The sequence below is a fragment of the Oncorhynchus masou genome, chromosome 17 (genome assembly GCF_036934945.1).
Source record: "Oncorhynchus masou masou isolate Uvic2021 chromosome 17, UVic_Omas_1.1, whole genome shotgun sequence".
NCBI classification, from domain to species: domain Eukaryota; kingdom Metazoa; phylum Chordata; class Actinopteri; order Salmoniformes; family Salmonidae; genus Oncorhynchus; species Oncorhynchus masou.
This window is the reverse complement of record NC_088228.1, coordinates 36,187,814-36,200,473: the sequence shown is the minus strand read 5'-3', so window position 1 is coordinate 36,200,473 and position 12,660 is coordinate 36,187,814. Positions and strand designations below refer to the sequence as shown.

The 12,660-nt window shown below is 42.8% G+C and overlaps 1 protein-coding gene across 1 annotated transcript in view; it reads right to left on the bottom strand.

Annotated features, from left to right (window-relative positions):
* LOC135558952 (rap guanine nucleotide exchange factor 4-like) overlaps window positions 1–12,660 on the bottom strand; it is a 47,968-nt gene that overhangs the window by 12,837 nt on the left and 22,471 nt on the right. Inside the window, exons 4-6 of the mRNA XM_064993199.1 lie at window positions 2,063–2,135; window positions 1,906–1,970; window positions 1,186–1,292 (exon numbers count right to left, since the gene is read on the bottom strand). Coding sequence (XP_064849271.1) covers window positions 1,186–1,292; window positions 1,906–1,970; window positions 2,063–2,135 — 245 coding nt within the window. The remainder of the gene's footprint in view (window positions 1–1,185; window positions 1,293–1,905; window positions 1,971–2,062; window positions 2,136–12,660) is intronic.

Below are 12,660 nucleotides of genomic sequence, written 5' to 3'. Positions count from 1 at the left end.
TATACTGTACTCTATATCATCGACTGCATCCTTAGGTAATACATGTATCACTAGCCACTTTAACTACGCCACTTTGTTTACATACTCATCTCATATGTATATACTGTACTCGATACCATCTACTGTATCTTGCCTATGCTGCTCTGTACCATCACTCATTCATATATCCTTATGTACATATTCTTTATCCCCTTACACTGTGTATAAGACAGTAGTTTAGGAATTGTTAGTTAGATTACTTGTTGGTTATTACTGCATTGTCGGAACTAGAAGCACAAGCACTTCGCTACACTCGCATTAACATCTGCTAACAATGTGTATGTGACAAATAAAATTTGATTTGATTTGATTTGAACACGTTCTGTCATCCATAGGGGGATTAGCGTAATTACATAATTAAATATGTCAATATTTTAATATATAATGATAGTAATTGTAGCACACTCACACACTTCCATCTATTTCTCTCGACTTTAACCATGAAAAAGCTCATAAGCACAATTTAACCAGGCACACTAGACTAGAGCGTCCATAGGGGCTGAACGTTTGATATCCCTACATTCACTTTTGCTTATTGGCCGTAGTGGGAAAGGGGCTTCTCCCGCCATTCAATTCAGACCCAACTACACTACAACCGCGAAGGCAGAAAAGTCAAGTAATGGACATGGAGTTCTGCTGGGACTTCTCCAACGCGGTCACCGAGAAGTAAAGGTAGGCCTAAGTGCATTTTCCTTTACAATTTAAGGGTTAGGCTGCTGTTGAGGGTGAGGCTACTTCATGAGAATAGAATCCCTTTCAATGCATTTGATTTATTGTTTTGATGACACTGATGTTTTGAGTCGTTTTTGGTGCCACCTATCAGATGTAACTGTGGAAACCACATCGATGTATGGCTTGAGCAGAGCTGAGCAGTGTGCCCTTTTCTCGGCTGATATGAGATATACCACCATCAGAGCTATTGCTTGTGTATCTTGGTTACAATGGTATTTACATTTGGTGACCATTTTTGTTAATTTCGGGTTAATAGTCTGTGTTACTCTGGTTGTTGGAGCTATCTGTTGCATGGGGAACTTGGGCTTCATCAAGGTTTATTTGAGTAAATCTGGCTTTCATAACAGCCTGTGCTCACCCAGCTACCGACCTTGACCGCACGCCATTGAAACACATGCACACGTACACCCACACCTGTATGTCTTGAGGTGGTACTTCCTGTCTCTGATCATGTGGGGTGCTCTGGAGAGGATGGCGTTCCGCATCACCTTCCCCCCTCGCTGCAGCTTCTCTGACTGAACCTAAAGACGTCACACAGGAACACCATACTTCCGTCAGCACTCGCTTGACAGTAACAATCATAGTGAGAGTCTCAGCCTCCAGGTTTTAATCATTTAAAGGATGTGCTGAGAAATCCAGGGGGCTTTCATTTCATGCCTCTGGCAACAAAAGCCCCGCCCATCCCCCTCACATTTACTATATACCCGCTAAGACGTGAATCACAACCACCCAACCTATCGTAACACTCCCAGTTGCCATAGCAACCACACAACTGCTGTCTGCGATGGTGGAGCCATGAATGAAAGGTGAGAAAATAGGAGAAAACCCAAATCACACCCACACAGAGAGCTACTTCTGCCACAGCTCAGAACTACAAAAGAGGGCATTAAAATTGGGCAGATGGTACCTTTTGTTCCCGTGAACATGAATTACCTTTCATTAGCATAACTACAGAGGTAGCGGTGTGTGTGTGTCTGCGTGTTTGGTTGTGTGAACACTTTTAGAATACACACACACACCGCAACTTAAAGTCTTACACTGTATACAGATTGTAAAAGACAGTAGTTTGGGTTTAGTTGAGCACGATAAGGGATATTACCGTCACGGTATAACATTGACACGGGCCCATCTTACCTTGTTGAGAGACTTGTTCATGAGGCTGAGAGTATTGGAACCTAGACTGTCTTTGTCTGCCAGCCCTGAGGGAGAAGGGAGACAGAGTTATCACCATGGTGATATGTGTAATATGCTATCTTTAGATTATACAGTCAACTGCATTGTAGTTACTCACGATCATTGTTGGATCCACTCTCCATGGCTCCATATGGAGGGGCCAGAAGTCCAGCCATACACTGACGGTACTTCTACAACACAACGCACGCAGGATTAGTCATCGTAATCGATAAACACACACACATACACACACACACACACACACACACACACACACACACACACCTCATCTGTCTGACCCTCCATTACCATTAATCTGAAAAGGGCTCTAGAGCCTTACTCACCACTTCACATCAACACATGTGTATGTACACGCTGTATATGAATATGTTGTATGTATATGCTGAATGTATATGAATAATGTTGTATGTGTATGCAGTACAGGACCTTAAGTTGTATTTTTCTTATTTTACATTTGCGTTGGCGTTCTCGTCTATTAGTGTTATGTATTTTGTCATGTTTTATGTTTCGTGTGGAACCCAGGAAGAGTAGCTACCGCCACTGCAACAGCTAATGGGGATCCAAATAAAATGCCAAAAAAGCCACGCTCTGGTCATTAGATCAATATATGACCATGAGTAGCTCCACCCCCTTACCCACACATTCCATTAAGGCAGCCCCCCCCCGATTCAGAGGGATTGGGTTAAATGCGGGGGACACATTTCAGTTGAAGGCATTCAGTTGTACAACTGACTAGGTACCTCCCCCCCCTTCCCGTTCCCCTTTCGAACGAGCACGCGCACGTACGCCGGCACACACAGCCTACAGCCTTCCCTCAAAACAAAGCCCGTTGTCACCTGGGGACCGTTTACATATGGAACATCTCAAATGACCTAACAAACACACACATGCACAAGGCTGTATTCTAATCAGGGTCAATGAGTACAGCAAGGACAACAGAGTGCAGTGGAGTGTTTAGCAAGTGTGTGTTAGCGCCAAGGGCTGCTGCCGCCATTCATTTTTGTCAGTCGGTAACTGTCATGCAAATAACTGTCGGTCTCGCGGTAATCTCCCGTTAATTAACATAAAACACGTTTAGCATCTCAGGCCTTCCACACATAGATTATAAGCCACTGATGCGGACCTTTGGAACATCTAAACTTTAAAATGTGCAATAAATCCATGTAATATATCCGACACCGTCACAATAAATCCATTATTTATTTTAGGCAGTTCTAAAGAAACAACAACATGATATGAAGAAAAATCTTGCCTATTTCAGTAGAATAGCATAGCATATTCTGTCGTCCTTATGTTAGGCAATGATCTGGCTATGCCATATGGCTGTGGACTACACTAGTTCATTTAGCAGACAAGATTTGCTTATAATTCCCATGGCATTATTTTACATATGCCAGGTAGGTAGCCTGGTTGTAACGTAGATTAATGTGCTTAACTTTAAAATATAGCAACATGAGAAAGCTGGGATCCTCTTTCAAATAATGGCCAGTCAACACTCAAATACATATTTTTGGTCACACACACATCAATCTACAGTTGAAGTCGGAAATTTACATACGCCTTAGCCAAATACATTTAAACTTAGTTTTTCATAGTTCCTGAAATTTAAACCTAGTATAAATTCCCTGTCTCAGGTCAGTTAGGATCACCACTTTATGGATGTGAAATGTCAGAATAATAGTAGACAGAATAATACATTTCAGCTTTTATTTCTTTCATCACATTCCCAGTGGGTCACTCAATTAGTATTTGGTAGCTTTGCCTTTAAATTGTTTAACTTGGTTCAAACGTTTCGGGTAGCCTTCCACAAGCTTCCATAAGTTGGGTGAATTTTGTCCCATTCCTCCTGACAGGTGTAACTGAGTCAGGTTTGTAGGCCTTCTGGCTCACACATGCTTTTTCAGTTCTGCCCACAAATGTTCTATAGGATTGAGGTCAGGGCTTTGTGATGGCCACTCAAATACCTTGACTTTGTTGTCCTTAAGCCACTTTGCCATAACTTTGGAAGTATGCTTGGGGTCATTGTCCATTTAGAAGAACCATTTGCAACAAAGCTTTAACTTCCTGACTGATGCCTTGAGATGTTGCTTCAATAAATCCACATAATTAAAAAAAATTCATGATGCCATCTATTTTGTGAAGTGCACCAGTCCCTCCTGCAGCAAAGTACCCAACAACATGATGCTGCCACCCCGTGCATCACGGTTGGGATGGTGTTCTTCGGCTTGCAAGCCCCCCCATTTTTCCTCCAAACATAACAATGGTCATTATGGTCAAACCGTTCTATTTTTGTTTCATCAGACCAGAGGACATTTTTCCAAAAAGTATGATCTTTGTCCCCATGTGCAGTTGCAAACCGTAGTCTGGCTTTTTTATGGCGGTTTTGGAGCAGTGGCTTTTTCCTTACTGTGCGGCCTTTCAGATTATGTCGATATAGAACTCGTTTTACTGAGGATATAGATACTTTTGTACCCGTTTCCTCCAGCATCTTCACAAGGTCCTTTGCTGTTGTTCTGGGATTGATTTGCACTTTACACACTAAAGTACGTTCATCTCTAGGAGACAGAACGCATCTCCTTCCTGAGCGGTTTGACGGCTGCATGGTCCCATGGTGTTTATACTTGTGTACTATTGTTTGTACAGATGAACGTGGTACCTTCAGGCATTTGGAAATTGCTCCCAAGGATGAACCAGACTTGGGGAGGTCTACAATTTATTTTCTGAGGTCTTGGCTGATTTCTTTTGATTTTCCCATGATGTCAAGCAAAGAGGCACTGAGTTTGAAGGTAGGCCTTGAAATACATCCATAGGTACACCCCCAATTGACTCAAATGATGTCAATTAACCTATCATGGGCTATATAGCCTTTGTGGGCTATACTCAGCCTTGTCTCAAGATGGTAAGTTGGTGGTTGAAGATATCCCTCTAGTGGTGTGGGGGCTGTGCTTTGGTAAAGTGGGTGGGGTTATATCCTTCCTGTTTGGCCCTGTCTGGGGGTGTCCTCGGATGGGGCCACAGTGTCTCCTGACCCCTCCTGTCTCAGCCTCCAGTATTTATGCTGCAGTAGTTTACAGTGCCTTTGCGAAAGTATTCGGCCCCCTTGAACTTTGTGACCTTTTGCCACATTTCAGGCTTCAAACATAAATATATAAAACTGTATTTTTTTGTGAAGAATCAACAACACGTGGGACACAATCATGAAGTGGAACGACATTTATTGGATATTTCAAACTTTTTTAACAAATCAAAAACTGAAAAATTGGGCGTGCAAAATTATTCAGCCCCTTTACTTTCAGTGCAGCAAACTCTCTCCAGAAGTTCAGTGAGGATCTCTGAATGATCCAATGTTGACCTAAATGACTAATGATGATAAATACAATCCACCTGTGTGTAATCAAGTCTCCGTATAAATGCACCTGCACTGTGATAGTCTCAGAGGTCCGTTAAAAGCGCAGAGAGCATCATGAAGAACAAGGAACACACCAGGCAGGTCCGAGATACTGTTGTGAAGAAGTTTAAAGCCGGATTTGGATACAAAAAGATTTCCCAAGCTTTAAACATCCCAAGGAGCACTGTGCAAGCGATAATATTGAAATGGAAGGAGTATCAGACCACTGCAAATCTACCAAGACCTGGTCGTCCCTCTAAACTTTCAGCTCATACAAGGAGAAGACTGATCAGAGATGCAGCCAAGAGGCCCATGATCACTCTGGATGAACTGCAGAGATCTACAGCTGAGGTGGGAGACTCTGTCCATAGGACAACAATCAGTTGTATATTGCACAAATCTGGCCTTTATGGAATAGTGGCAAGAAGAAAGCCATTTCTTAAAGATATCCATAAAAAGGGTTGTTTAAAGTTTGCCACAAGCCACCTGGGAGACACACCAAACATGTGGAAGAAGGTGCTCTGGTCAGATGAAACCAAAATTGAACTTTTTGGCAACAATGCAAAACGTTATGTTTGGCGTAAAAGCAACACAGCTCATCACCCTGTACACACCCTATACCCACTGTCAAACATGGTGGTGGCAGCATCACGGTTTGGGCCTGCTTTTCTTCAGCAGGGACAGGGAAGATGGTTAAAATTGATGGGAAGATGGATGGAGCCAAATACAGGACCATTCTGGAAGAAAACCTGATGGAGTCTGCAAAAGACCTGAGACTGGGACGGAGATTTGTCTTCCAACAAGACAATGATCCAAAACATAAAGCAAAATCTACAATGGAATGGTTCAAAAATAAACATATCCAGGTGTTAGAATGGCCAAGTCAAGGTCTAGACCTGAATCCAATCGAGAATCTGTGGAAAGAACTGAAAACTGCTGTTCACAAATGCTCTCCATCCAACCTCACTGAGCTCGAGCTGTTTTGCAAGGAGGAATGGGAAAAAATTTCAGTCTCTTGATGTGCAAAACTGATAGAGACATACCAAGCGACTTACAGCTGTAATCGCAGCAAACGGTGGCGCTACAAAGTATTAACTTAAGGGGGCTGAATAATTTTGCACGCCCAATTTTTCAGTTTTTGATTTGTTGAAAAAGTTTGAAATATCCAATAAATGTCGTTCCACTTCATGATTGTGTCCCACTTGTTGTTGATTCTTCACAAAAAAATACAGTTTTATATCTTTATGTTTGAAGCCTGAAATGTGGCAAAAGGTCGCAAAGTTCAAGGGGGCCGAATACTTTCACAAGGCACTGTATGTGTCGGGGGGCTAGGGTCAGTTTGTTATATCTGGAGTACTTCTCCTGTCCTATTCAGTGTCCTGTGTGAATCTAAGTGTGCGTTCTCTAATTCTCTCCTTCTCTCTTTCTTTCTCTCTCTCGGAGGACCTGAGCCCTAGGACCATGCACCAGGACTACCTGACATGATGACTCCTTGCTGTCCCCAGTTCACCTGGCCGTGCTGCTGCTCCAGTTTCAACTGTTCTGCCTTATTATTATTCGACCATGCTGGTCATTTATGAACATCTCAACATCTTGGCCATGTTCTGTTATAATCTCCACCCGGCACAGCCAGTAGAGGACAGGCCACCCCACATAGCCTGGTTCCTCTCTAAGTTTCTTCCTAGGTTTTGGCCTTTCTAGGGAGTTTTTCCTAGCCACCGTGCTTCTACACCTGCATTGCTTGCTGTTTGGGGTTTTAGGCTGGGTTTCTGTACAGCACTTTGAGATATCAGCTGATGTACGAAGGGCTATATAAATAAATTTGATTTGATTTAATATCAGAAGCTTCTAAAGCCATTACATTTTTATCTGGAATTTTCCAAGCTGTTTAAATGGGCAAGGCTAACTATGGGCAAGGCTAACTGATGCACGTGACTATGATTTGAAAAAGTCGCAAAAAAAATTGCATGTGCTTTTTCTTGCCTTCGACTGCACACGCTGGGCATCATTCACAAGTGAAACTATAAATATTATTAATATTGTTATCATCATCATCATCATCATTTTAATCTCGTCTTTAAATATACGTGTGAAATTTGTTTTGATTTAGAATGGGCCATCAAAAATACGTCACCCACAGTTCATTTCTACTCTGGTTGTAAAGCGAAGCAATGTGTTTAATATTAGGAAAGTTGAGAAATAAATATAGTTGGCCTAGCCTATAGAAAGCTGATGGAATCCTCCTCTTTTTAATATATATATATACCTTTATTTAACCAGGTAGGCCAGTTGAGAACAAGTTCTCATTTACAACTGCGACCTGGCCAAGATAAAGCAAAGCAGTGCGACACAAACAACACCACAGAGTTACACATGGAGTAAACAAACGTACAGTCAATAACACAATAGAAAAAGTCCATATACCGTGTGTGCAATTGGCGTGAGGTGGTAAGGCAATAAATAGGCTGGTTGGCACGTTTGTTGGGGACTAATGACCACCCGCGGCACCAGAGGACAGTTTTGGAGAAGCCTGGCTACTGTGACTCAACGGTCATGTGGAATTTGACTGCGGTCATGACTTGTGGCTGCCGGTGTGGAGGTAAGACGGTCACCGTAACAGCCCTATATCAGCCCCACTCGCTCTTGTGTTCATTTCCATATTTCAAGACAAATATTGCAGATTGCTTGATTTCCTTAACCCTGCCTGATTGCGCAACACACACATGGATAAACTTACAAACGTTCTCCGTTATTATGTCATTCTGAACTCTAACGTCTCTTAAGTCATTACCAGGCAAGCCCATGCCTTCAGGAGTCTGCCAAAACACACACACACAGGAAGAGAGGCCCTTTAACATTCAGGAACCTGCTGACACACACACACACACACACACACACACACACAACCAACAATCAGCTGATTAATCACATCTGCACCAAAATCATAACAGACTTTACCGGGTGTTTGTATATTCTATCAAGTCATGAATGAATACGCACACACACACACGACTAAACTCACCCAGGGTCTTCTCTAAGCTCTATGGCTGGGAAGATCCCCTAAGAGGTGCCCACGGCTCCTGTAATCCACATCACACAGGACTACCCCAGAGGTCTCCTCTCACACACACTCAGTCCTCTTCGAAACAGCGCTCCAGTTCTTAGCGTCTCTCTAAATGAGCCAAGCGCCTGACCAAGCAGAGGTTGCCACGACAATCACAGCTTTTCAGAGAGCGAGAGAAAGAGGGAGTGTGTGTGTGAGAGAGAGAGTGTGTGAGAGAGAGACGGAAGAACGATAGACAGAAAGCATTTGTTTCAGAGAATCCCAAAGAAACCAAAATGTTACTATAATGTAATTATGAGGCAAAGACCATTCAAATCAAATGTATTTGTCACATGTGCCGAATACCTTACCGTGAAATGCTTACTTACAAGCCCTTAGCCAACACGCCGTTTAAAATAAAACAGATTTAAGAAAATATTTACTTAATAAACTAAAGTAAAAAATAAAAGAAAATGACAATAACAACGCTATATACAGTTGAAGTCAGAAGTTTACATACACTTAGGTTGGAGTATTTAAAACTAATTTTTCAACCACTCCACAAATTTCTTGTGAACAAACTATAGTTTTGGCAAGTCGGTTCGGACATCTACTTTGTGCATGACATAAGTAATTTTTCCAACAATTGTTTACAGACAAATTATTTCACATATAATTCACAGTATCACAATTCCAGTAGGTCAGAAGTTTACATGCACTAGGTTGACTGTCCCTTTAAACAGCTTGGAAAAAGCTTCCAGAAAATTATGTCATGGCTTTAGAAGCTTCTGATAGGCTAATTGAAGTCAATTGGGTGTGTACCTGTGGATGTATTTCAAGGCCTACCTTCAAACTCAGTGCCTCTTTGCTTGACATCATGGGAAAATCAAAAAATAAATCAGCCAAGACCTCAGAATCGTTTTGTTATTGACCTCTACAAGTCTGGTTCATCCTTGAGAGCAATTTTCAAATGCCTGAAGGTACCACGTTCATCAATACAAACAATAGTATGCAAGTATAAACACCATGGGACCATGCAGCCGTCATACCGCTCAGTAAGGAGATGCATTCTGTCTCCTAGTGATGAACGTACTTTAGTGCGAAAAGCGTAAATCAATTCCAGAACAACAGCAAAGGACCTTGTGAAGATGCTGGAGGAAACGTGTACAAAAGTATCTATATCCACAGTAAAACGAGTCCTATATCGACATAACCTGAAAGGCTGCTCAGCAAGAAGCCACTGCTCCAAAACCGCCATAAAAAAGCCAGCCTACGGTTTGCAACTGCACATGGGGACAAAGATTGTACTTTTTTGGAAAAATGTCCTCTGTTCTGATGAAACGAAAAATACAAACAAAAATAGAACTGTTTGGCTATAATGACCATCGTTATGTTTGGAGGAAAAAGGGGGAGGCTTGCAAGCCGAAGAACACCATCCCAACCATGAAGCACGGGGGTGGCAGCATCATGTTGTGGGGGTGCTTTGCTGAACGAGGGACTGGTGCACTTCACAAAATAGATGGCATCATGAGAAAAGAAAATTACGTGGATATATTGAAGCAACATCTCAAGACATCAGTCAGCAAGTTAAAGATTGGTCTCAAATGGGTCTTCCAAATGGACAATGACCTCAAGCATACCTCCAAAGTTATGGCAAAATGGCACTTAAGCCAAAGTCAAGGTATTTGGAGTGGCCATCACAAAGCCCTGACCTCAACCCTATAGAATATTTGTGGGCAGAACTGAAAAAACGTGTGCGAGCAAGGAGGCCTACAAACCCGACTCAGTTACATCAGCTCTGTCAGGAAGAATGGGCCCAAATTCACCCAACTTATTGTGGGAAGCTTGTGGAAGGCTACCTGAAATATTTGATCCAAGTTAAACAATTTTAAAGGCAATGCTACGAAATACTAATTGAGTGTATGTAAACTTCTGACCCACTGGGAATGTGATGAAAGAAATAAAACATTCTCTCTACTATTATTCTGACATTTCACATTCTTAAAATAAAGTGGTGATCCTAACTGACCTAAAACAGGGAATTTTACTGGGATTAAAATGTCAGCAATTGTGAAAACCTGAGTTTAAACGTATTTGTCTAAGGTGTATATAAACTTCAGACTTCAAGTGTGTACTGAGTCAATGTGGGGGGGGGGCTACAGGTTATTTGAGGTAATTTGTACATTTAGGTAGGGGTAAAGTGACTATGCATACTGCAGATAATAAACAGCGAGTAGCAGCAGTGTAAAAACAAAGGGAGGCCATTTGATTAATTGTTCAGCAGTCTTATGGCTTGGGGGTTGTAGCTGTTAAGGATTCTTCTGGTCCTAGACTTGGCGCTCTGGTACCATTTCCCATGCAGTAGCAGAGAGAACAGTTTGACTCGGATGACCATAGTCTTTGTACATTTTTTGGGCCTTCCTCTGACAACGCCTAGTATATAGGACCTGGATGGCAGGAAGCTTGGCCGCGGTGATATACTGGGTTGTAAGCACTACCCTCTGCAGTGCCTTATGGTCGGATGCCAAGTAGTTGCCATTCCAGGCGGTGATACAACCGGTCAGGATGCTCTCGATGGTGCAGCTGTAGAACTTTTTAAGGATCTGGGGAGCCATACCAAATCTTTTCAGTCTCCTGAGGGGGAAAAGGCATTGTCGTGCCCGCTTCATGACTGTCTTGGTGTGTTCGGACCATGATAGTTTGGCGGAACACCAAGGAACTTGAAGCTCTTGACCCGCTCTACTACAGCCTCATCGATGTAAATGGGGGATTGTTTGGCCCTCCTTTTCCTGTAGTCCATAATCAGCTCCTTTGTCTTGCTCGTGATGAGAGAGAGAGAGGTTGTTGTCGTGGAATCATGCTGCCAGGTCTCTGACCTCTTCCCTATAGGCTGTCTCATCGTTGTCAGTGATCAGGCCTACCACTCTTGTGTCGTGTTGGAGTCGTGCTTGGCCACGCGGTGGTGGGTGAAAAGGGAGTACTGGAGTGGACTAAGCACACACCCCTGAGGGGCCCCCGTGATCAGGATCAGCGATGCAGACCATCTGTGGATCTGTTGGGGTGTTATGCAAATTGGAGTGGCTCTAGGGTTTCCGGGATGACGGTGTTGATGTCAGCCATGACCAGCCTTTCAAAGAATTTAATGCCTACCGACATGAATCGTACGAGGTGGTAGTCATTTAGGTAGGTTACCTTCACTTTCTTGACTTGATCTTGGGCACAGGGACTATGGTGGTCTGCTTGAAACATGTAGGTATTCCAGACTCTGTCAGGGAGTGGTTGAAAATATCAGTGAAGACACTTTGCCGAGTCTACCTAGATGCGGTCGCATCTACACTTCGGTCCGCAGGTAGTATAACTTTTCATTACATTTCGTTATAGTACAACGGTTTGATTTGTCTAATCTTAGCAATTTCTTCTTAGCTAGCTACATAGCCGTCTTTGTATCAAAGATAATTGCATAATTATCGTATTTCGTCGTCCTAACGTATCTGCCCAGCAGCTAGCTAAGCAGCTAGCTAACATCCACTGTCCACCAGCACTGTAGAAACTATTACACTCAACTGAACGACTCGATTAGCGTAGTGTCAGCTAGCTACATAGTTGTCTTCGCTGTCTTCGTATCCAAGATAATTGTGTAGTTTAGAGTGTGTAGACTTAGAGTGATTATCTTAATTTACCGAGGTTAGCTAGCCAGCTATTTGTCGTCCTTAACGCAGGAGATGCTGCTAGCTAGCTAGCCAACAGCTAGCCAACCTCTACCGAATTGAACTTCAACTACCCGGTCAACATTCCGCGTCGCTCCACAGGTAGTATCACATTTTCATTTCACTTCATTACAGTACAACGGTTTGATTTGTTTGATCGTAGCTAGCCAGCTACATAGCCGTCTTTGTATCTAAGACAATTGTGTAGTCTAGAGCGATTTTCTAGGTTAGCTGGCCAGCTATTGTCGTTCTTTTAACGTAGCTAGCCAGCTAGCCCCCGAATAGCAGCACTGTAGTAACTATTACAGTACAACGGTTTGATTTGTTTGATCGTAGCTAGCTAGCTACATAGCCGTCTTTGTATCTAAGACAATTGTGTAGCCTAGAGCGATTTTCTAGGTTAGCTAGCCAGCTATTGTCGTTCTTTTAAGGTAACGTAACGCAATCAACCTGCTAGCTAGCCAGCTAGCCCCCGAATAGCAGCACTGTAGAAACTATTACACTCGACGGAACGACTTGATTAGTGTAGTGTCAACATCGAAGCCACTACCAGCTAG